Here is a 26,295-nt window from a genome sequence, read left to right on the forward strand (position 1 = left end):
AATACGTTTGACCATTTTCAACAGTGGTAAGGAGTAGCATATGGTTCCTCTTTCTATAAATAGTTCATGGTTCAAGTACACAGCCTAACACTTGGTTTTACTCTACCAGCTCTTAAAAAAAACAACCTAAAACATGACGAATCACGAGATACAAGAACACCCTCTACTATCATTCTTCAGGCCAAAATCATGTAAGAACTAAAGGAAAGGGGAAAAACATATTTCCTAAATCTGCTACAACTTGCAACTACATCCCTTAGTTTACATATGCAATATAAAAGATCAGTAAAAGTAACTCAAGTATTTAATATTACCTCAAATATCTGTGCAAACTGCGTTTCTTTGCTGGAAAATATTGCATGGATGCAGTGAATAGCATACTTGGCTTGACGAGGGGGTCCCTTTTTAGCTTTATGGTGCAACACTGGAAGCAAAGCACTAAACAGTTGTGTAACAAAACAAATAGACAAACAGAGCAAGAGATAAGTAATTTCACAAATGCAAAATTTTCCAAAACATCAAACTAACAAAGAAGTACAGATATACATATAAAAATCACAACACTTCTGCAAAAGCACTAATTGCTTTTGTTTGGGTAATTTCTTCAAAAACAAGAAGAAAAAAATTATTTACATAACTTGCAAGCAAAAAAATCCTAGGTTTTGTTGATAAAATATTATGTGCTAAAATAGGTATTGATATCTGCACAGGTACTAAATGTTCTTTTGGAAATATTTTGGCCTACATATCGCCATTAAATTGCAAGGAATGTTCTTACACTGCATATATATATGCATATATATATATATATAAAACTTAGGAAAGAATAAGTAATTCTGAAGGGCAACAATATTAATTATAGCAGTATCAGTGACATACTACCTGTCACTACTTTGGATATATTCATTTCCCTTCCATTCTTCAAAAAGGACTACAATTTAGTTTTTCAAAATCTCTTTTTGGAAATAATACTTTCTTCCAAAAGAATGCAGGATAACGCTACAGCAGATGAAAGGCAGAGTGAGAACTTCCAAAATCTTATACAGTAAAGGTCACTGCTCAGAGTAAGATAAACAACTTACGATCGTATGTGAGGAAAGTCTTCTTCAATTTTACTTCCTGTATTTTTGAAAATTTGTAATGCAGCTTCTGCCACTTTTTCATCATCCATTTTCAAGCAAGCAAGGAGAGATTCAAAAGTTTCAGCTGAATGAAATGAGATAGGGTGCGTAAACGAAAGTACCTGCCAAAACATGATGAAAGCCATGTTAACATTTTTTAAAGGTCCACTTATACTAGGACACTTCATCAAGAGTCATTTTCCACTGCCATACTGGAACATTTATAATACTCTCCCTGGTTTTGATTCATGATCCACATTGCTCTTCTTTTTTTTTAGTAGCTCTTAAGCTGTCTTTATACATGACCTCATTAGATTTAATTTATTTCCCCAGTCTCAGTTTCTTCTCCTACTATTCTAACCATGTACTTCTGTCGTGGGTTGACAGCCTTTATCCCAATATCGTGTGTTGTGTCTGGCAGCTGTGCCTTTTCTCTCTTCCCCCCCCCCCCCGGCCGTCTTGCTGCGGCGGGGCGGGGAAGAGAGGGGGGGAGTGTTTGACCAGGCCTTTTTGGCTTTTGGCTTTTTGCTGCTTGGCTTGGCTAGCCGCTTTGCTTGCTTGCTTTCTGCTTTTTGCGCTGTTTTTTTTTCCTTTTCTTTTGCTCCCTCTTTCTTACCCTCCCCTGAAGATGCTGGACCGGTTCCGGACCTGACCTGAGACGTCCAGGACACCTGGAGCTTGCAAGAGAAGCTTGACGCCCTCACCATACACAAAGTCTGTTTCTTTCCTTTTCTTGTGTTGGGGAGTGTTCTTTTGTTACTTGTAAATAAATAGGTTTTGTTTTCCACTTTGCTCCTCCGAGAAATTCCTTCCCGAACCCGGTGTTGGGGGAGGGGTGGTTGGAGGTTTGTTTTGTTTTGGGGGGCTCCCTTTTGGAGATTTCCCCTAATTTGTCCTAAACCAGGACAATATACTTTTTGGTGCATTGGCCGGGAAACAGAGGCCAAAAAAAAAAAACAGTGGAAAAAAAACCTATAACAATAATATTTTGGTTTTGGCTATTTTGGTGGGCATATTGGTGATTCATAATGTCATTTGGAGTGGAAGCTTGCCGGTATTTCTGGTCCCTAGGGGTTTTTGAAGTTTTAATACTTTTGTGGTCCCTGGGGTTATTTCCTTACCCAAAAATAGCTCTGATGTTGTCCCTAATAAGTAGCTTTTGTAAGCGGGGGGCACTAACCAGAATAGTCATTGTGCTGGTCTTATGTGTGATGATGTGTCGGATAAAAATGCTGGACTTTATTTCAGGAATGTATGGGTTGCTGTTATGGTTGTTTACTCAGTTTGTTTGGGGAGAAGAAGGGGAAGGGGCTTTTCAGCCTTTGTCCTCCTTCTTGTCCTCCAAATTGTTGACATCTCTATTAGAAAATACTGAATTTCCCCTGAGTTTGAAAGAAACCATCTTTCTGGCATTTAATTTATTAAGCCTTTTCTATACTGTCTGGAGTGTGTATAAAATGAAGACTGAGATTTCTAGAGGGGTTAGAGACACTCCTGACTTAGGAGTAAAACAAAGCAGGAAAAATCTTGACTGGAGTGGGAAATGGGAGGACATGGGCCAGACTTTAAAGGAATTTTCCGATCCTATAGATTGGGACTTTCCATCTGATCAAATTCAGGATCCAGTCGAGGTGGCAAAGTATTTGAGGGAGAAGTGCCATGGTAATACTAAGGAGGAAAGGGTTACTGCAGTGAGCTGGGCCTTGGCGTTTGTTTACCGTACTCTGCTAGATACTGTGGAGCAGCAGATAGCAGAAAGGGAACAGGGAGATAAGTTAGTTACTATCCCAGTGACCCAGGCTGCAGCTAACATCCCAGGCTCCAGGCTAGCAGCTGAATCAGACAATAGGCCCCAACCCATGGCTGTTGCAGCTAATACAAGAGGTGGGAAGTGTAAAGGCAAGACTGATCGAAAGGTGGAGGATGATGATGATGATGCAGGAGAAGGACCCTCACCAAAATCAGAGGCCACATCAAGGGGCACAGAATCTGGAGCTAATATTGACTCCTTTTCTCTGAAGGACCTCAGAGGCCTAAGAAAGGATTACAGACGACAACCTGACGAATCTATAATTAGTTGGTTAGTCCGCCTTTGGGATGCTGCAGGGGAGGTTACAATTTTGGATGGTACTGAAGCGAGGCATTTGGGATCCCTGTCACATGATCCTGTCATTGATCAAGGTATGATGAGGGGGGCTAACCCTCACAGCCTCTGGGAACGGGTCCTAAGAAGCGTAGCAGAACGATACCTGTGTACGGATGATCTCTATATGCAGCAGACACGGTGGAAGACCATAGAACAGGGGATCCAACGCCTGAGAGAGATGGCGGTGGCAGAGCTCATTTTCTCAGATGATACAACAACTAGGAATCCAGACCTGGTACCATGCACACCTATAATGTGGAGGAAACTTGTGCGACTTGGGCCACCTGAATACGCTTCTGCCCTAGCAATAATGAAGCGGGATGATACATATGAGACTGTGCTCGATATGGCAAAGAAGCTTCGAGCGTATGCAGACGCTGTGCATGGCCCAACTCATGCCAGAATTGCAGCAGTGGAAACCCGACTGCAGAAACTAGAGGACAAAATAGAGGAGAATCATAAGAAACTCCGGGAAGAGATTAAGGAGGACCTTATTCAAATCTCAGCTGTACAAATTAGAGGCCCTGGTGTCCAACGCTGGCGCTCCTTTGATGGGGAGAGAAGGTACATCCCACGGGCTGAGTTATGGGCTTTTCTGCGTGAGTCTGGAGAAGACATGAGGAGATGGGACAGAAAACCCACCGCTGCTTTGGCACAACGGGTGCATGATTTGAAGAAAAGAGAAAGTATCACCAAAAGGATAGCAGCTCCGGTCGCTCGTAGCCGAGATGTTAAGTATGCTGATGACGATGACATGTCCGATCCCCTTGAAGGAACTTCTAAGGCATATGCCCAAGGAAAGAAGGACAATCTGGCTTAGAGGGGCCCTGCCTCCAGCCAGGAAGAGGCACGGGAGAACCGGGTTTTCTGGAAGGTGTGGATCAGATGGCCTGGCACATCAGAGCCACAAGACTATGAAGCATTGGTTGACACCGGATCACAGTGTACCTTAATGCCATCGGAACACGTGGGGACAGAACCTGTTTCCATTGCTGGAGTGACAGGGGGATCACAACAGTTGACTTTGTTGGAAGCTGAGGTGAGCTTAACTGGGAAGGAGTGGCAGGAACATCCGATTGTGACTGGTCCAGAGGCTCCGTGTATTTTGGGCATAGACTTCCTCCGGAATGGCTATTACAAAGATCCTAAGGGATTCAGGTGGGCTTTTGGAATAGCTGCAGTGGAGATAGAGGGTATTAAACAATTGAATACCTTGTCTGGACTATCAGAGAACCCATCTGCAGTAGGACTCTTGAAGGTAGAGGAACAACGAGTGCCAATTGCCACCTCAACAGTGCACCGCAGGCAGTACCGGACGAATCGAGATGCCGTGATCCCCATCCACAAAATGATCCGAGCGCTGGAGAGCCAAGGGGTGGTCAGTAAAACCCACTCACCCTTCAACAGCCCTATCTGGCCTGTGCGAAAATCTGACGGAGAATGGAGATTGACTGTGGACTATCGTGCCTTGAATGAAGTGACTCCACCACTGAGTGCGGCTGTACCGGACATACTGGAACTGCAGTACGAGCTGGAGTCCAAGGCAGCAAAGTGGTACGCGACCATCGATATTGCTAACGCATTTTTCTCCATACCTCTGGCAGCCGAATGCAGGCCCCAGTTTGCTTTTACATGGAGGGGAGTGCAGTATACCTGGAACCGACTGCCCCAGGGGTGGAAACACAGTCCTACCATCTGTCATGGACTGATCCAGGCTGCACTAGAAGAGGGTGAGGCTCCAGAACATTTACAATATATTGATGATATCATTGTTTGGGGGAACACAGCAATAGAAGTGTTCGAGAAAGGAGAGAAGATAATTCATATTCTCTTGGAAGCCGGATTTGCCATTAAGAAGAGCAAAGTCAAGGGACCTGCCCGAGAAATTCAGTTTTTGGGAGTGAAGTGGCAAGATGGACGGCGTCAGATTCCTGCAGATGTTATTAACAAAATCACTGCTATGTCCCCACCAACTGATAAGAAGGAAACACAAGCTTTCTTAGGTGCTATAGGTTTCTGGAGGATGCACATCCCTGAGTATAGTCAGATTGTGAGACCCCTTTATCTGGTTACCCGCAAGAAGAACAACTTCCATTGGGGCCCTGAGCAGCAGCAAGCTTTCATCCAAATCAAGCAGGAGATCGCTCATGCTGTAGCCCTTGGTCCAGTCAGGACGGGACCAGATGTGAAGAACGTGCTCTACTCTGCAGCCGGGAGCCATGGTCTGTCCTGGAGCCTTTGGCAGAAGGTGCCTGGCGAGACCCGAGGCCGACCATTGGGATTTTGGAGTCGGAGCTACAGGGGGTCTGAAGATAACTATACTCCAACAGAAAAGGAAATCTTGGCCGCCTATGAAGGAGTCCAAGCCGCCTCGGAGGTGATTGGTACAGAGGCACAACTCCTTCTGGCACCCCGACTACCGGTGCTGGGATGGATGTTCAGAGGAAAGGTTCCCTCTACCCACCATGCCACCAATGCTACTTGGAGTAAGTGGATTGCCCTCATTACACAGCGCGCTCGAATTGGGAAGTTAAATCGCCCTGGGATCCTGGAAATAATTACAAATTGGCCCGAAGGTGAAAGCTTTAGTGTCGCGGATGAGGAACAAGAGCCAGTGACCCGGGTTGAGGAAGCTCCGCCATACAATCAGTTACCAGCAGAAGAAACGCGTTACGCTCTATTCACCGATGGTTCTTGTCGCGTCATAGGGATGAAACGGAGGTGGAAAGCAGCTGTATGGAGTCCCACTCGACGGGTTGCAGAGGCTACTGAAGGAGAAGGCGAATCCAGTCAATTTGCTGAAATCAAAGCTATTCAACTGGCCCTAGGTATTGCAGAGAGAGAGAAGTGGCCAAGGCTCTATTTGTATACCGATTCTTGGATGGCAGCCAACGCTCTATGGGGATGGCTGAAGAGATGGAAAGAGGCGAACTGGCAGCGAAGAGGAAAACCAACTTGGGCTGCGGAAGAGTGGAGAGATATCGCTACTCGGTTAGAGAAGTTACCTGTGAAGGTTCGCCATGTAGATGCCCATGTCCCCAGAAGTAGAGCTAATGAAGAGCAGCAAAACAACCAGCAAGTACATCAGGCTGCAAAGATAGGGGAGTTGAAGATAGATCTCGACTGGGAGCATAAGGGAGAGTTATTCTTAGCACGATGGGCCCATGATGCCTCAGGCCACCAGGGTAGAGATGCCACCTATAAGTGGGCACGAGACCGAGGGGTGGATCTAACCATGGACAGTATCTCTCAGGTTATTCGTGACTGTGAGACGTGTGCTGCCATTAAGCAGGCCAAGCGGGTGAAGCCCCTCTGGTATGGGGGGCGGTGGTCTAAGTACAAATACGGGGAGGCCTGGCAGATTGATTACATCACACTGCCTCAGACCCGCCAGGGCAAGCGCTATGTACTAACCATGGTAGAAGCCACCACGGGATGGTTGGAAACCTACCCTGTGTCTCATGCCACAGCCCGTAACACTATCTTGGGCCTTGAAAAGCAGGTCCTTTGGAGGCACGGTACTCCCGAGAGAATTGAGTCGGATAATGGGACTCATTTTAAAAACAATCTTATTAATACTTGGGCTAGGGAACATGGCATCGAGTGGATATACCATATCCCCTATCATGCACCAGCTGCAGGGAAGGTGGAAAGGTATAATGGATTGTTAAAAACCACCTTAAAAGCATTGGGTGGGGGGTCTTTAAAAAACTGGGAGCAGCATTTAGCAAAGGCTACCTGGTTAGTTAACACTCGAGGTTCCACCAACCGAGCAGGTCCTGCTCAGTCTGAGCTCCTTAATATAGTAGATGGGGATAAAGCCCCAGTGGCCCATGTCAGAGGTTTGTTGGGAAAGACAGTATGGATCAACCCTGCCTCGAGTACAGACAAACCCATCCGTGGGATTGTCTTTGCTCAAGGACCAGGTTATACATGGTGGATAATGCAGAAAGATGGAACAACACGGTGTGTACCTCAGGGAGACCTGATTGTGGGATGAGACTCATATATGAATGTCATTGTTTGTTGAATGTGAGACAGAAGGAAACTGTAAGTGTCAAAGGTCTGAGCAAGTAAGATGAGAGGAATGCGTAAGTGTCAAAGGTGTGAGTAAGTGAAATGAAAGTTTTTATTGTATATTCACGATATGGGATAAGGGGTGGAGTGTCGTGGGTTGACAGCCTTTATCCCAATATCGTGTGTTGTGTCTGGCAGCTGTGCCTTTTCTCTCTTCCCCCCCCCCCCCGGCCGTCTTGCTGCGGCGGGGCGGGGAAGAGAGGGGGGGAGTGTTTGACCAGGCCTTTTTGGCTTTTGGCTTTTTGCTGCTTGGCTTGGCTAGCCGCTTTGCTTGCTTGCTTTCTGCTTTTTGCGCTGTTTTTTTTTCCTTTTCTTTTGCTCCCTCTTTCTTACCCTCCCCTGAAGATGCTGGACCGGTTCCGGACCTGACCTGAGACGTCCAGGACACCTGGAGCTTGCAAGAGAAGCTTGACGCCCTCACCATACACAAAGTCTGTTTCTTTCCTTTTCTTGTGTTGGGGAGTGTTCTTTTGTTACTTGTAAATAAATAGGTTTTGTTTTCCACTTTGCTCCTCCGAGAAATTCCTTCCCGAACCCGGTGTTGGGGGAGGGGTGGTTGGAGGTTTGTTTTGTTTTGGGGGGCTCCCTTTTGGAGATTTCCCCTAATTTGTCCTAAACCAGGACAACTTCTCAGTGACATTAGCAAGTACTGGGTTACAGCAGGAGCAGGTCTTAGGAGAAACCCAACTGATGCTAAGGAAGCAATATTCATGTTTCAGGAGTTTTACTTCAGAGTATTTTCAGAATGACTAAATCCACTTTAGGCAATGGAACACAACATGTGCTTCTGAAGCCCATCTCAATTTTGTTCTTCTGAAAGGAATCCAGCTTGCATGCCTCCAGACTTCATGTTTGTTTCCTCAGGGAAAGAATTGATTCTGCTCTGAAGTGAAATTCCTATCTCTAAAATAGCAACACAGACATACTCAATAGGGCCTCTAGTCCCTCAAGTTTTCCATATTAACTTAACAGATTCTGTACCTCTCCTTCAGATTCTTGGACTTGGCTGTTTTCAGGTATGACAGCCCTCCCATGTTAAAAAAAATTAAATAAAGAAACCCTTAATTGATCCTCCTTGAAATGTGGTCCTCTCTTCATTTTTAAGTGGCTGTTGATTATTAGCCTTGTTACACATAATATTCTGACTTAGGGCAGAGAAACAATCCTCAAAGTCTACGAAGTTCTTCATATGCCGTTTCCTATTTTAACTAAGTTACCTTCCTTCCCACTTCATTGTATGGTATTCCCAATGCTGGACTTCTACATTTGTTCTCCCTGTATTATTCTGATGATGTATAGACCTCTTTGTTTAAGGCAGTCTTACTCCTCTTCCTTAAATGTGTAATGCCAGGTCATACAAATATGTAAATATTGACTTGGAAGCCTTCATTCAAGCATATACTCCTTCACAAAATGATTCATTCTTTCTTACTCAGATGCATTCTTGTGCTACTGGGTATCTGCACTTTTAGATAAAAGTTCACACTTGGATAAAGAGATTCACCCTTTCAGGTGAATCTACTCAGTCCTTAGTTCACCTAAAATACTCTGAAAACTTCAGTATGGGAGTCCTTTAGATTTTAAGGCCTCTGAAGTCAAATCCCACCTGGACTACTTGACAGTCTTTGCTATGTTAGCCCAGTTTCAAGATTACTCATAGTTGAAATAGGTAAGACCCCAACTTAGGTGGAACACAGAGGAACCACAGTGCTGCACTGATGTACAACAGCACCATGTCTACAAATTGCTGAATTCATGCTCTAATAACCAAAACTGCACTGCTACTGTCTCACACGCAACTACTTTTGGCTCACAGAAAAGTTTCTAAATCATTTTTAAAATAGCCTTACTGATGTGCCAAGACGAGCATGAAGCACAAAAAACCAAACCAGTTTCTACCAGGTAGGCACCACATGCTTTTGACTAAAAGCAGTAAGTGCTAATTAAAAATTTATTTTAACAAAGTTTTTTGCAAAGTTTCCCATACTCACTGGCCATCAGGACTATACTTGCCTTCAGCAATTCAAGACCTGCTCTGATTGCCTGGTCAGTAGGTACACCCTCATCTTCATCATCAGCTGTTCCATCTATAGATTTGTTCACTTGTTTGATAAGGGCACTGAAGAGGAAAACAAAATATGATCTTGTAGTTACTGCAATTCCACCATGTATGATTACATCTTAAACTTGTGAAAACAATCTTATTAAAGCAACTTATTTAAAACATAAGCCTACTACAAACCAAATATGTCAACTACATACATAATCTGGTTGCCCTCATCTCCTATCCAAATCAAAGCATTCTGAAGCATTACACTAAAAAATATTCATCCATCATGAATTAAGAACTATATACAAATTACTCTGGAAGGATGACCAAAATAAGAAAACAATTTGAGCATTACAAGCAACAAACTCAATAAGAACTATGCTGAGGTTACAACCTGCTACAGATTCTTAATAATTGATGGAGAATAACTGTTTATAATAGTTAGTCTCTAACCAAGAGGAAAAATAATAACCATTTAACAATTCTGCTAAGAGTTGATGATAAATTTATAAGACCTATCTTCTGCATATTTTTCTTGACAGTAAGGCTTATGTCAAATACTGCTGTTAGTTAAATAATCATTTCAGCAAAAATAATTTCAGCAATCCTCCCCCACCATAACTTCTTTGGCTCACTCTTCCTTGAAGTCTTGCTGCCTCATCATCATCATAACCTTTACTTCCTCAGTTACATTACTGTTTATATCACTATGAGCTAATATTCTGGGTGGAAAGTTTCAGCTGAATAGTCTGGACAGAAATTTGTTTTAAAACAAGTCAGCTGGTCACAAACCATACTTCGTCTGTCAGCAACACATTCACTTTTACTGACAGGTCATCCCAGCTATGCTGAGTGACAATGCAATTGATTCTGTGACTACATTCTGGACAAGGACAGAAAAATCCCTACACAGAATGAAACAGAAGAAAATAATGCAGGTCACCAAGCCTTAAGCCACATCCACCCAGCCTATTACTGCTTGTGTTTAAAGACAAAGTAAGAAACCTCAGTTTCAAACTCTGTGATCTATGGCCAACAACACATACAAAAAAATACCTGATGGATTCAGTATCAATGTGCACAGGAGCAATTCTCTCAAGAAGAAACTTTATCATTTCCAGGAAAGGATTTGTTGGTTGCTTTGGATTGCCCAACTTCTTTGTTATTTCCCTCTGAAATATAAGTTGTGATTAAATTTCTAATCAATTCTATTCCAAAAATATTCACACTTTAAGAGCAATTCTTACCACACATCCTTCAGCCTGTTTGCAAGAACAAGTTGGGCTAACAAGCATTTCTAACTGACTTCTTATTTTTTCATCATCTTCTAGAACTTGTGTGAACTTTTTCATGAAATCTTGAGCTTTCCCTGGATCAGGAAGGTTTCCTTTAAATAACAAAAAAAGTTCACTATTTATGCAAATTGCACAAGTTTGGAACATCATACAAACCACACAAAACCCAAACCAAATGAACAAAAAGAAAAACTACAAAAAAACCCAAACCATAAAACACCTCAAAATAAGCAGACATATCTATGAGGACACAAATTTATACAAATTTCCTTTGGCTAATTGTTTTCCCCACCCTTCACACTCAATTTTCAGCAGGTCTAGTTGCTCTTGATAATGATATTACTAACAGCTGAAACTGACCTCATACTGTAAAGCCTGAACTCCACAAGAAAATATAATCTGTATACAGATAACCCAATGCAACAAGTGTGAAAAACATCAAAAAGGGTATTTTTGCTAAAGTACCTTTTAAGTAAACCTAAGCTTTACAACAAACATTCAAAAACAAAAAACAGCATTTAAAATGCATTAAGGAAACATAAGATTTACAACAGCTTAAAACATCAAAAAAAAAGGCATTTAAAATGCATTTCTTCAACTACATCCTCATTTTATGTTTATGTTTTATATTATAGCAAGGCAATTTCTTGGCAAAGGACTAGTCTACTATTTAAGATGCTTCATATTTTTTGGTCCAGACAGTGTTAAGCAAAGCTGGTACAGAAGGTGGTGTAGCACTACAGGATGGTTGGTTCAAAACAAGTTCTATTATGATTTTGTTTTGCTGTATTGATTTTTTTAAAAAATAAACTGAGAACTAAAAGTATGAGAAAAAATACAAACCAATGAAAAATAGATTAGTATCATGGCCAATGAAGCAACACAGTTCATTTTTTTCCTCTGTATTTTTCAAAAATGTGCAGTCTTATGTAGTTTATTTTTTTGCCAGAACCAATGGCATTTTTTTTTAAAGGAGGATTTGAAAACAAATTTTCAGAATCATAAAGCAAGTTTTTCTTCATACTAGTTTTAATGCTATTGGCATGGTGGGCCTGGAGAAGAAAAAGTGTTGCTTTTGGGATGGTGGGTATTTCTTTGTCAATAGTTCAGCTTACACAGAACTTCTTCAGCTTTTGAAGTGCTTTCCTTGCTAGTGAAATCCAAACTCTCTTACATTCCAATGACATTTACAATACTAAAACCTCCGAAGAGAGGTAAGTTAGTACACAGCTTAGTAGTTTAGTTAACATCTATGAATATATACTCTATAAAAAATGTTAAAATCGACATTAACACCTAGATCATCTAGACCTTGATTAGTCCACAATGCAGCCAAAATGCTATGTGATAGGCTTCATGACTGATGTCTTCTTACAGCAAGAGAGTAATTCTGCTTAGTTGCCTTCATTCTTAAAAGCATATTGCTGCATCACGTTTATCATTATTTGCTTTAGATTTTATCTGCTGCAAAATGCTTTTTTTATAAACTTACCCCAAATTATTTTAAAGCAAGAAAGCAATATAGTTCTACTGTAATTTTGAGACACTGTAAATACTTTCAGTGACTTACTTGTTATAACCATCACTTTTGAGAATATAGCTTTACTGCTGGCATCTGTCTGCAAGTCACAAAAGAAAAATGGATTAAGTAAAAAATTTTCATTATTTATTTCCATTTGAATATTGAGCAAGGAAGATTCCAGACTGCATTAACAACAAGTCAGCATCCATTCTGCTAACACATCAATGTGTTAGAAATCAAAAACCACCACTGCAAATTCAGTGTAGACACAGGAAGTAAAAGGTAGATCATCGCTACAGATCAATTACATAAAATACTTTTATTACTTTTCAATCTACCATGTAACTTATGAACAGCATGAATGGGCTATCTGCAGTGTGTAGTCTCAGAGGAACACCATCATTTTCAGGACTCCTAGCTGTCACAGCTGAATTCACATGTTCAGACAAAAAAATTATAGAAGACAGAAATCAGATATAATTTACAGGATTCAAGTAATGCTATCAGCAGACACAAACTTCCCATATTCGAATCTCTTGTGACTCGGGAAAACAAAAACTGTACTGTGGAATTTCTTTCACCCTGACTGTTCTGGTCTCCTAATACTACCTAATCTTCAAGCTCTGGCTTAAGCTCCCATCAAAAAACATTGAGCAAACTACTAATAATTCAGCCAAAAGTCAAATACCTGAGGCAGAAGTATTAACTTACAGGAGTATAACTATATTGAATTACGACAGATTAAAGAAGTTTAAGAAACATTTCCTTTAAGAAAATCTGCTGTGGCACTTGATCATAGTGCTGTGGCACTTGTACATAATTTTGCATTCATCTGCAGCAAATGAAGATTATACTCCAATAGACACAAAACAGCATTCACCCACTTTTCTACAAACGAACAGGGAAGGTTATGTATTTTATTTCCCTGTACACCGCTGCAGAAGGAGAAAACCAGAGGAGCTGTGATTTATGCTTTTGCTCTTCAGAAAAGTAACTTAAAGGTAAGTTTGATGTCCCTTCTCTCTTAAGTCAGGAAAAATTATGACCAGCAGCAATAAAAATTTCCTTAACACATTTCCAGCCTCCTCAATAGTGCTTTGTCTGAGAAGGCCTTGAAGAGGAAATAAGGAGGATGCTCACAGAGTTTCAGTAAATGGCAGAAAGGTAGACTGGGAAGTTCAAAGACTTACAGTTACAGAATAGTGCAGGTTGGCAGTGACAACTTTAGGTCACACAGTTGAAACTGCCTACTCAAAGCAGGATCAGGTTTTGCTTCAGGCAAACTTCTAGTTGCATTTTAAATATTTACAAGGATGAAGATTTTGCAGTATCTCTGCGCTATCTGTTCCCATATTTGATCACCCTTACTGCAATCTTTATTTTTTTTCTTACTACCTAATCAAAGGTAACATCTGTACATTATTTCTTTGTGGTAACATCTGTACACTATTTCTTGTCCTATTCTAGTTTATCTCTGAGAGCTCTCACATTGCCTACACTTGGCACAGGGATAACAACCACAGGAGAACAAATCAACAACTAAGCTATAGTGATTGCATGAAGAAATTAGACAGAAGTGAAAAAGCACACAAAAACTCATTTTCTAAAAGGTTACTATTTGATCTCAGTTTTGCTTCCTGAAAGAAATAAATGTTTACATAGCTCTGAATTGCTAATGAATATTTGTCTCAAGATTAGTACTTGGACTGTATGTGATAGTCTCAGGTGCCATTGCAGGCAGCAAAAGTGTTGCATCTGGGAATTTTACTTAATTTAGTATGTCAATTTACACAAAGTTTTACTTATTTATTCTGGTATTGAGAAATAAAAGCAAACAAACACTTCAAAGAACAGCATTCAGCTGCCCCTCAGACACCTCTCTTCCCTGCTCTGCTCTATCACAAACCATCTAAATTCTCCCATGTAGTCTTGTTATTCAAGAGAATATCCAAGTGTAGAGAACTAGCATTTAAGAGCAAAAAATAGGAAAAAATCCAGATGGACAAAACACAAACATGTCGAAAGCACACACTGTGTCTTGAATGCAATGCTTATGCTGGCATCAAAACTTTCCTGGTAAATAACCGCATTTGATATTTTACAACTGAAAAAGAACTTGTACAAGTTCTGAAAACACAAGGAAAAGTTGAAATTTCACTTTCAACTGAAAACTAGAAAATATCATGGAACTAGCTCAGGTATTAAATGCATCAATGTTAATATTAAATGCATCAAAGAACATTAAACAGTACATGAAAAGCATTTCAAAACAGTCACCAAGATACAATGAAGTATTGTTGTGCTAGCCTTTACTGCACTTAGAACTTAATATATTACAGCATGTTTTTAACACACTAAGTCAAAATTATTAATTTCACTGCAGTATCTTTTTATTAGCAGGACACTAGCATGTCTAATCAGATACTTTAGATATTCCAACCACACCGCTACCCACTCTTCCTGGTTCAGGCAATTCCAGCAAATGGATAATCATTAAATTTATCTCAGTACAAATATAGACACACACGGAAAATAAAAATCATACAATGAGGCACATAGAAATTTGAGCATGGCAACATTTTCTACCCTATATTATTTCTGTTAAAAAAGCATCAGATCAAACTTCTAGCATTAAAGTCAAGTTTTAATTATATTTCAAAGCATATCAAGAATTTAGTTTTATAATTCCCCTACCCAAACATGAGTAAGAACATAGATGTAACTAAAACAAACTGAAATTCACTTTATGAGAATATCCTAAATGCTCAATAAATTCTCATTTTTCCCTTCAAAGCAAAATCTGTAAACAAGAAAATTACATTGTAGTCTGGTATCTCCAGTACAATATTTAAGAAATTTCTGAGAGGGAAGAGGAATGAATAACCTGTTGGGACAAAAATATTCCAATTTCTTCAAAGTTACTAATCACATGTAAGATAACAATTTAAGAGGGTTTATATAGGTACTTATTCTTAATTACTTGATTTGGCAGTCAAAAACAATATGCTGGTTTCACCCTGTTCCAAGAGCCAGAATAGTTCTGGCAAGATGGAACTCAAACACTAAGGCAAAACATTTTAGAAATTTCTATAATACCCTTTTCGTCTTCAATTTTACAAATACTTTGTATACACATTTCCTTCAGCAAATGAGTCTAATGGAGTATCAGTTGACTTTCACAGCATTTTCTATCTGCTATTACAAATAAGCTTGAGATAGCAAAAAAGGGTAAAAAACAGTACATTAACTAAAAATGCATATTCACTGGGGAATAAAGATAAGTTGAACTCACTTTGGGTTGTTTTATTAGATCAACTAAATCCTTTACTTGATGTCGTAGCAGATTTTGACATTTCCACATTTCATTCAATGCTCTAAAAATAGAAAAAATTAAAAGAATTGTCAAAATTAAATGTTCAAGGAGTAACACAACTGTCCAAAATTAGTCTTTACAGTCTTTTCAATTTTAGACTCAGAAATGTACTTATCACCTCAACTTTCACTGAGTGAGCAAAGGCTAAATATTTCCTAGTAGGATACCATGGAAAATAACTTGGTCATATTAGACTGAAACGAAGTTTCATTTCAGATGCTTAAGTACACTGCCTTTTAAAGAAGGAGGAAGTAACTAATCACTTGTCCATTAAGAACTCATTTGTACAAGCCTGAAATGACTCTTCTAAAAGCATACCAAGAAGTAGGTTAAAGCAGATGTTTAAGATTTCTATCACCAAAACAATGTTTTTCTTGCAGACAGGAAGCAGCTACTAGATGAATAAATTGTGAAAAGTGGACATGATTAAGTTTATAAGAGATGCATGAAAGATACTCAGCAAAACAGAAAATTAACACATTTTCCAGGAATAGTAAGCCATATAAATAGAAGTCACAGCCACATTTACAAAACTTATGGAATCCACAAGTGAAAAAAATCATTTCTATATAAATAACTGAACAAATTATGTCTTTAAAATGAGTACAAGAACTGTAGAATTCAGAAGTTACTTGTTGCCTGAAATAACAAGTAACTTTAAAGAATCCATTATGCACTTTTATTTAGCCTACACTAAAAATTACTAGAACAGTAAGTTTTTAATTTTAGTATACTATTAATAATTTTAGTTTGTTATAACTGCCATATCTTTGAACAGGCAATACAAGAAGTTAAGGGGATTCAAACATCAGTTTTTGTAGTATTAGAAGGCTTTGGGATCTTTTAAGGCATTCATTTATATACAAAGCCTTTTCTAGTCTCTTTCACAGGAAAAAAAGACCCTCTATTTGATTTTCAAGTGACTGAGTACTACTACATGAAAAACAAAGTAAAACTATCTAAAATCAATCCAACTGTGAACATGACAGCAGCATAACTGCTATTAGTCAAATTCAGGTGCACGTATCATTTTAGGCTGGAGAAGGCACATAACACAATAATAACGAAGGAGGAAAGACAAACAATTAACTTCTCAAGACAACTTGGCTGCTGCAACAAGGAGCTTATCAATTAAGAAGTTGTCAGGTAAGATTTAGGGCTGATCTACCATATCTGTGTTATCTCTTTGCAGACATGAAATGGCAAGCCCTCAAGCTTCTTTCCAGATCTTTAACACTATGTTTTTTACCTGTTTATGGTTGAAATGTACTGCATCTTGTTAGAAAACATCCTGTAAGTTTCAGGGTTTTTCAAAATCTCACTTGAAAAATAGATGCTATTTCTACATTCTGTTTTCTAATAGTTTATAAACTATTTCTGTCCACTGACTTAGGCTACTGATAACAATTCAGAGCTACTTTACAATGCCATTTTATTAAAAACTATTTTGCAAGCAGTAAAAAGCAGCACGTACTTCACAGCATTTGAATCCAGTGTTGCATAAAGGTAATACAAACATTTCATCCGCTCGTTTGTTTCCAAGTTATGAGGGACCATGTACTGAGCAAAAATGCGTTCAACAAGTAACCTGAAAGACAGGATTAAGACATTTAAGATGTGCAGGAAGAACACAGCCTGGAATTGTTGAAACATCAATTCAAAAATTCTCAGCCCTATCAAAACATCGGTTATAGCAAAAAAATTATGGAGATATTCAAAAACCTAAAGCTCAAGTTATTTGACATAATTCAGCATAAATTAAACAGAAATTTTTCATTATAGAAAACACAGTGTTAATGCTGGCATTAGGAGATTTAACGGATCTCCTAAAATTATCAAAGTCACAAGTATTAATCTAGAAGAAATCAAACAATTCAAGAAAGATACTAACTACCAACCCAATAAGATGTTATCATTTAATTTCATTACAAGTCAGTATTGGGATAAATTTATGAACTGACCCAAATTAATTGCCCTAAAATAATACTGCTACTACTAATAATAATGCTTAAGAAAAAAGAAATATCATGTTGATTATATCACACAAAATCATGAAGCCCAGAAGGAGAATTCAGATACCAATTAGAAGAAGCTGACTTCCTTCCACCCTTATCTGGCCCCTTCCCCACAGGCAGAGTTTATCCCATGACTTTTGCTTCTGCAATATAAATGCAGGTATATTCCCAAGGGAATTATTAAAAGCTTCAGTGTAACATGAAGCTCCTTATTTGGAAAAAGGAAGAGAGAGAGGCTTGAGCCCGACAGTTACCTAGAAAAGACTGAGAAGAAAATAAAAAAAGAGAAACCAAGCCCACATGCTACTCCCAAATACCAAGAAGTCCAAGACTGAGGTCCAATACTGAGATCAGTATTAATAGAATGGAGCAAACTATTAGAAACAATCATGTATATTTATGCTGGAAAAGAAAACAATACTCCTTATACACATTTGGAGCAGGTGATCAAAACCCAAATCCAGCTAGTTCAAAAAGTTTAAGAAACATATCCACAGGTAAGACTGGATTTAAGGATCCAGACAGTCCATTTCCACAGCACTATGAAATAACTACTTGTTTTGAAGGTAACTTTTTGAGGTTTTGCATCTTTGAAAAGACTTGTATGGGTTTGCAACGCCATTAGTATCCAAACACACTGTGAAGGCTCATTTCCAAAGCCAACACGATGACCTTGATTAGTGAAGGCAGAGCTGTTCCCAAAAATGTTACCCATGTGCAACCATCTCTTGTTCAATACCAAAAACTGTGTACAAGGCTACAGCTGGTATGACAGAGGCACTGCTTTCATCACAAAACCAAAAAATTCACAGCTTCTCTGCTACAGAAACCTAAATTTCTGCAGTGTGATATAGCTTGCCCACTGTCACTACATATGCTATCTTTGAAACATACAGGAACAACATGCAAATCTAAACCAACATTATTCAAGCAGGTTTACCTCCTAAATTTTAACATAAAAATTAACACATTATTGATATTTAAACAAAGATCCCCTCTACTGCAGCAGTGGCAAAGTACACTTAAGACTTGAGAAATATTCTGACCTCTCACACCCTTTAGAACCACTTTTGGCCTTCAAATAAGAAATAATAAAGTAGAAGAAAACAGCACAGGTCAACATCTGGCTGCAGCTATAAAATCAAAATCAAAACAAACAGGATTATCAAGATTCCTCCTTCTCATCAGCACTGGAACACAAAGGAAAATCAGATCTTCATAACAAGTTATAACACTTTGACACTAAATTGCCCACCTTTTACAATTAACTTACCGGTCATCAATACTGTTTTGATAATATATATGCAGAAGTTTATCTTTGATCCATGATATCTGTTTTGCAGCTTCTTTTCCTGCTTCTGATTGCAATGAATATTTCTTGTATATCTGTGCAAGTCCCATCATAGCTTCCTTCCTCACCCTCCACTTGACAAAAAGAAATAGCAGCCAGTTTAGCAGTTCAAAACTCAAAACCAAAAAGACTGTAGAATTTTCTGTTACATATTTCCTAATCTACACCAAAATAACATAATTTAATTCACAAAAAAGTTGAACTGAGTTCTTAGTGAAACAGTTTCTCATTAGGATGTATGTTGCATCACATCTATTACACTAAACCTGTCAACACCAGTAACTACCATAGAAGTATGCCTCTTGAATTTAGAATTATTACTGATTTAAGCCAGCACCCTTTCTCACACTCCATACTTACTATCTGTATTTCTGTTATGGCTGAAACAAGAAAAAGCATGTCACCAAATGAAAAAAAATTAGGCGATCATTTTTAAAGTTCACCATCATCAAATGGGTTTACTGTGCTTTAAATTAAGTAGCAAACATCATAAATTTTACCAAATAATGCAATAAATCTAAACTGAAATTCAAGACTATTCAAATTAGAAAGCTACCACCCTGATTTGCAGTCTTTCAATGATCTAATTAAAAGCAGGTAATTTGCAATACATGCAATACATTCTGAAACCTGCTTGAAAAAATTTTTAAGAAAAATGCTAGAATGTTTTACAAAGGTTTTCTTTCATTCAAAAGTTTTGCTGGACTAGACAACTGGAACAACATTGTTGGGTTGCAGCCAATTTAATTATTTAAATCATATCTTAAATAAAATACAGCACAATGAAAAATGTAGCATTCTAGTAATGGGAAGAAGGTACCTCACTAAATAGATTTCATCAAGGTTTTTTGCTTTATATTGGTATTCATTTGTAATTTAAAATCAGTAGAGCATTTTTTAGAAGTGCTGATTTTAAATAAGGTGAATATTACAGCTTAGAAGTATAAAACAGCTACTACCAATGCTAATTATGTCTTACCCTCTTGTCCAGTGTCCTTTCTCTGACGAAATTTAGCAGGTGATCATTGACAAGCAGAAGATCTTTTTTAGCAGCAGTAACTATGGATACTATAACATCATGCCGTATGGCCTCCTCAGGATCATGTGACCTTACTTTCAGATATTCTGGGGGGAAAACATGAGTAAATGTAAGCATACAACTTCAGCTACTTTCCCCACTAGACAGAAACAGAACAATTATTTTATTCTGTTTGAAGCATCAGCACTAAGAAACAAATAATTTTTTCTAAGACCAACTGGAATGTCAGTAAAACTTCATATTTGCTTAGAATATTAAAGATGTATATTACTGGCATTATTGAAATAAGAATTATGTGGCTGCAATTTTTTTTTTATTATTTCTTATAGAAGTTACACTATGTCTACATTAGCAACTATCATAACCAAGCAGGACTGGAGCTGTAGAGTAGAATAGACAGTGCTTGAGAACTTACTAACCACACCACATACATTTTAAAGTCTTACACCAGGCTAGAAGCTACTCTCTTCTTGCAGACTCCATGCCTTTTGGCTCCTAGAGCACATTAGTTGCACACCTGCTCACAACTTCTGTATTATCCACAAGGAATCTAGTTCACCTACTCCAGGAAAACTCAACAGTATAAGCCATGTAAGCATCATAAACTGGGACAAATCAAGAAATACTTCAAACTATAATGCTTATTTAGACACATCATAATTTATCCATCTTAAACAATTTTTCTAGATTATTCTGGTACACTGCTACTCATTCACTAACACCAAGAATCTCACATTATCAATGCCTAACTGCTTTTACATGTCAAATTTGTTAGCTACCTATTGTCAATTTAAAAAGCTGACAAATAAAATGGCAAAGTTCATTTATCTTTTTAGCTGTATTTTAGGCTATTTTAGAAGCACAAAAGGGTAGAAACACCCTAACAGAAGTTAAGATTGCAGTTCACTGCATACATCAGTGCAAGGCTGAGAACTTTAAGAAACTTTGCAAATTCAAACTTTATTTTGAATGAAAGAACCAGAGGTTACTATTCTGTCATGACTATTCAATGACCAGTGAAAGTTTTCAAGTCTCATCTGAAACACTGGCCATTAACATTACCAGTAATAAGCCCAAGTGTCAAAAGAGCATATTTCAAAATAATGCTTTGCAGTTATGAAGACTATGAAATTTTAAATTCAAATAGGCCTTTTTAAAAAAACCTACTGTTTCACAGGAACATAAACTGAAACAAATGAAAACCACTGCCATTACACAAAACATTCTCGTCTCCAATACCAGTGAGCCACAGAAATTTTTAAGCTATTTTGCTTTGATAAGCACTGTGGGGAGAGAGAGGAGGGGCAAGCAAAATTATATTTCCCAGAGGAAACCATTAGAGGGGGCACAAAGTCTTTCTGCAATGTAAAAATAAAATAAATTGAAAATACAATTCTGATAATTAAAAATGAAAATATTTTCAGCATTCTATTAAGGAAAGACACAGAACCTTTTGGGTTTTTTATGCTGGCTTAATTCAGAGTCACAATATATTCTGAGTTGGGAAGGGACCCACAAAGGTCATCAAATCCAACCCTTATGGCCCATATGGGGATCAAACCTATGACCATGGTGCTCCATTCTCCAATTAACTGAGCTAATCTCTGGATAACACTGTAACTACAGGGTGACTCCAGCCTGTCTCTATTTGTGTCCAATTTGACAAATACCCAGCAAGCAGGAGAGCAATCCCATGCACTTTTAAGTCCTTTTAACTCCCTCCTTAGGCCAACTAGGCAAAGATATTGACTCAAAAAAACTACATGTAGGAGTTTGATGATCAGGGGAAGATACAGTCTACAAAGCAAACCAACCAATTCTCATTAATTACATGTGGTTTTTTTATTAAGACATGGGAAGCAGCAAATACTAAAGGCTTCCATTGATGTCAGTTGCCTTCTTCCTACAGAGCTCCTGAATTTCAGGCTGTGTTTGATCTGAAGGAGATGGAACTGAGAAGTTGTGGTCAGTTACAAGGACTGTTATGTTTTAGACAGCGGCTGTATAAGACTTAAACATTTCAGCTTTGTGGAACTTAAGTCTCCCCTAAGCACCCTAATTAATAAACACCAGGACCATTAGGTTAGGCAGGCTGTCTTTACCTGATCCCATGGTGCTTAACTTCAGCAGCAGTTGGGAATGCAATGGAAGTGCTGCTGTATGAGAGGGAGAGAGATCTCCCTAGAGGAGGCATTCTTTGTGTACAATCCCCTGAGCCTGAGAAGCAACACTGAAGGCAGGGACTTGACTTAGAATTCCACAATCAATCAGGTACTGCACAAAATCTGACAGCTTTACTTGGGATTACAGCTGGCCTTTTTGACTCTTCCAGTAGTCTTAAAAATGGTATTTTAATGTTATAATGAAACTGATACCTGTTAAGTCCTTTGCCAGATCGGGGTGGTTCATAAGGCAATGACTTGCAAATTTGACACACTCAAGGCGAATAGGTACGTGGATATCATTAAACCTGGTTAGAAACAAGACAGTGCATTACAACTACAATTCCACTTCTACCAAAGCAATCTGATAATTTTTACACCATGTCATATACTTCTGAAAATGTTTTTTATGCTTCCCACGCATGGTTACAAGCATATAGCATCCCTGACTTCACAGTATTAAGTACACTGTCTTTAGCTTTAAAAAAAATTCTCATATTCATTTGTTGATTCATGTTAGGAACATGAAAAGAATTATCTTGTCCTGGTACACATTGAAAACTCCCAGGCAGACAAAAAATTATTAGAAAGATATATGATATATTTTAATTCCTTTTCTGTAGTGCTACACCTAATTAACCACGAGAAATGTATCAGAAACTCAAAATTTTATAAGACTGTGACATTCATCCCCTCCTTGTACTGCATGACAGGCAACAAACAAATGTGTATTTAGTCTGCTACAAATTTCTTCTGAGATGGATCATTTAATTGGATTTCCTTTTGGAAGACTGAACTCAATTTGATGCTTGGAAACTAGTATTTTCACATTTTTAATTATTATACAAGTAATTTTATAATAAAACTGTTGGTGCAATTAGTTAGATTCAATTAGAAGATAACTTCCAAAATTAAATGCATTTTCAAGCTATCCTCAAAATCCTTGGCATGAAACAACTTAAAAATGTAATTTTAGAACACTGCTGCTATTGAAATATTTATTTATCAAAATAGATATCTTAAATAGATTTTAAGGAATACCTGGTTTTAGTAAAAGCTAGTTATGTTTTCAAAAATCAAGAGATTTTTATGAATGCTTCCTTCAATAACACAGCTATTATAACTTTGTGAAAATTTTATTATAACTTGGTGAAAATCTTTATAAGTGGTAAATGCATATATATGATCCATAACTAGCAGAAAACAGTTATTGTGAACAAACTGCACATAATCACAGTGTAACATAATGAAGCATTTTCCTTTGGGCCCAATCAGATGTGGTAATTTTTGATGACATTTCATGTTTTAAATAGTTAAATATTTTCATGCAAAATACCTTGCTTCAATTAAGTTTCTTCGATTCTTAAAAGTAGCATTTCTTTGAGGACTCTGCTTTTGATGATTGAATGCTACATTATAAACTATGGCATTTGCAGTAACTCTTTTACTCAAATCAAAAATATTTTCTTTATAGTAGCCAAACTTGAGTTTCTCATAATTATAAGCTCCAGCTGTATTTTCTATCTCAAACTGGCAGAATATTTCAAAAAACAGGAAACTAAGTATGTTTGCAGCATCATAAATACTACATACTTTTTTAAGGTACTCCTACCATTAAAAAAAAATTAAACTCATACACAAAGACTGTACATAAAAGCCTCAAGAGCAGTTTTAATATCACCTAATACTAAAAACATCCTTTGATGCTGTTTAAAATTAATCCATCATTGAATAGTTTCACTTGTGCAGAAATTAAAGTATTCATTTTTCTTGACAATGGCAACAAAGCTAGTTAAAAAAAAATGAGCATTTAAGGAGATGATTTGTAAACGTTCACTCTGTGGAATGACAGATGTGGAAGATATGTGTAAAATTGCTTCAGCATTATCTGCCAGATCTCAGATAAAGCAGCAGGAGGCAATTCAGACTTAGCTGCGTCACTTTAAAAAAAAAACCAAATCAAATGCATTTGACTTCATTGAATATACTTCCTCCCAGGACAGGAAACTAAACCAGAATATACCTCCCCAGGTAGCACTGCCAAAGTGGTTTGTTTTGAGATGCCAACTCGGAATCCTTTGCCCCAAACATTTTTGCTAGAAGTTTTACAACCTGCAGACGTTCTTCGTTGTCATTGCTCTGGAAAACGAACAGATTTTTCTTAAAGTTAAAAGAAAAACTAATCCAAAAAACAGTGTTCTGTTTTGTACAGTTTTTACACCAACGCACTTCCATATTTCTAGAAATATCACAATACAGCTTAATAGACTTCTCTTATATACAAAAGTCTGTCAAGGCAAAGGCCCTTCATTATTTTTTTGAGAAGACAAAATAATAAAGACTGTGAAAATGAAGAACAATGTTAAGACAAAAACCACTGTGAAAGAAGCCTGGTGAAAAATACATCTTTTTAACACTTACTTACTGTTTACTGATTGTTAGGAAATCTGATATGTGCCTGTATAAGTTCAGACACAACACAAAACTTACAGAAGTCAATCTATGCTTGTCTGGTATACAGTTCTTTAAAACAGTGCTTAATTGCTTAATTAAAAATATTAGTCAAAAATAGCAGTTTCCAGAATACAAATTTCTAGAGAACATCAGATTAAGTACCCAAGATCTGAGATCCACAGGATGTGTCCTTTATTTGAGCCTATATTTAAAACTGCTGAAGTACAACAGATAGTCTTCCTTTTATATTGAAAATGAGCACCAACAGTAATAGTGGAAATATACCAGAGAAGGCCTTGTTTTATCACTGTTTTGCATCACATTCTTTAATTCAACACACAGAATATGGACCTTAATGCATACTTCAGAAATGTATGTTAACATTTGTGCAATTAGTGTGTACTTACTGTTCATCGTATCTTTTTCCTTTGTTTATTAAAGAAAAGGGAGAAAATCCAATTGGCTGCAACAATTCCTTGAAAATGGGCAGCTAAAATTAATTTCTATTAATTAGGCCAGATTATTGCTGAGGTGATATTACTAATCCATTATTATTCCCCATTTTTTTTTCTGGTAAAAGTTAAGAACTGTGTAAAATACTGGGTTTTTTTCCTAGCATCTCTGAACTCTTATAAATTCAACATCCCCTTCTGAACATGAACAAGACATAGGAGCACAATATAGCTGTTGGAATTCTTTTATACGACACCACAGTTTTAGAGACAAACTATTTCTCCTGACTCAATACCATAAAAGGGCTGAAACGTTTGCCAGCATGTCTTTAATTCAGAACCCTAAGAACAGTAAAAGCATTTGTAAAATCCTTAAAGTAAGAGAGCAAGAGAAGTGAAGGATGCACTAACAGTGATATATTACTACATTACAAAAGACTAACTCTTTGGAATACACTTTAGTATTAAGTATTCAAAGCACTAACAGCAAACCCATTAATATGGTTTTTTGCATTTGACTAATTTTTTTCCAATTAACATTCACATTGATATTACTGAAAGCATTCTACAACCACCTCCTCTTTATCTGCAATAAATAATAGTTTTTTCTTAATGAGTTTCAGCCCATTATGCTACAAATTCTTGTTCTGTGGGGCATAGTTAAGAACTTCTAATTTCTTTTTTTGGGCTGCATTAGTCCAGCCTTCATGACTTACATCCTATCCTCTCTTGCCTAAACAAAATGTTAAAATACTAAGCATCTCTGAATTTTTTTAGGGAACTAACACAGATTCAGAGCAAGACAATCCAGAATGTAGAAGAAGGAGCCAGGTGGAAGAGCTGGGAGCACACTAAACATTCATCTGCTTAATTATCCAGTCAGAAATATAGAGGAAAAAAATGACAACCAAACAGAATAAAACAAACCCACAAAACAAAAAACCCTAAAATATCCTTAATTAATTAGTTGCAGAAGAAGCTTTTGCTGTATCAGCCACTAATCCAATTATAAGACAACCCACTTGTGTTTCTAGTCCTGTTGTAGAAACAACAAATACCTGTGATTATGGACCTTGGTAAATAATTATTTGGTCCCTTCTAAATTTTTTACCCTGATGTTGGCTTCCCTGAAACACCGTTATATACACTCCAAGGGGTAACAAAAATAAACCTGCACTTCCTATTGAATGAATACACTGCTGCTACAGTTTCTCTCCTTTATTCTACTTTAATCTCTG

General features: G+C 37.8%; 1 protein-coding gene across 4 annotated transcripts in view; it reads right to left on the bottom strand.

Moving 5' to 3' along the window:
- Positions 1–26,295, bottom strand: part of PDS5B (PDS5 cohesin associated factor B) — a 114,496-nt gene that overhangs the window by 44,156 nt on the left and 44,045 nt on the right. For all 4 annotated transcript variants that reach the window (XM_058045090.1, XM_058045092.1, XM_058045088.1 and 1 more), the window contains exons 9-20: positions 24,175–24,290; positions 22,365–22,459; positions 19,930–20,075; positions 18,873–19,024; positions 17,059–17,172; positions 15,504–15,585; positions 12,260–12,308; positions 10,642–10,781; positions 10,451–10,566; positions 9,358–9,463; positions 1,083–1,243; positions 315–438 (exon numbers count right to left, since the gene is read on the bottom strand). In XM_058045090.1, the coding sequence (XP_057901073.1) occupies positions 315–438; positions 1,083–1,243; positions 9,358–9,463; positions 10,451–10,566; positions 10,642–10,781; positions 12,260–12,308; positions 15,504–15,585; positions 17,059–17,172; positions 18,873–19,024; positions 19,930–20,075; positions 22,365–22,459; positions 24,175–24,290 (1,401 nt within the window). The remainder of the gene's footprint in view (positions 1–314; positions 439–1,082; positions 1,244–9,357; positions 9,464–10,450; positions 10,567–10,641; positions 10,782–12,259; positions 12,309–15,503; positions 15,586–17,058; positions 17,173–18,872; positions 19,025–19,929; positions 20,076–22,364; positions 22,460–24,174; positions 24,291–26,295) is intronic.

This window comes from Melospiza georgiana, chromosome 2, assembly GCF_028018845.1.
Source record: "Melospiza georgiana isolate bMelGeo1 chromosome 2, bMelGeo1.pri, whole genome shotgun sequence".
NCBI classification, from domain to species: domain Eukaryota; kingdom Metazoa; phylum Chordata; class Aves; order Passeriformes; family Passerellidae; genus Melospiza; species Melospiza georgiana.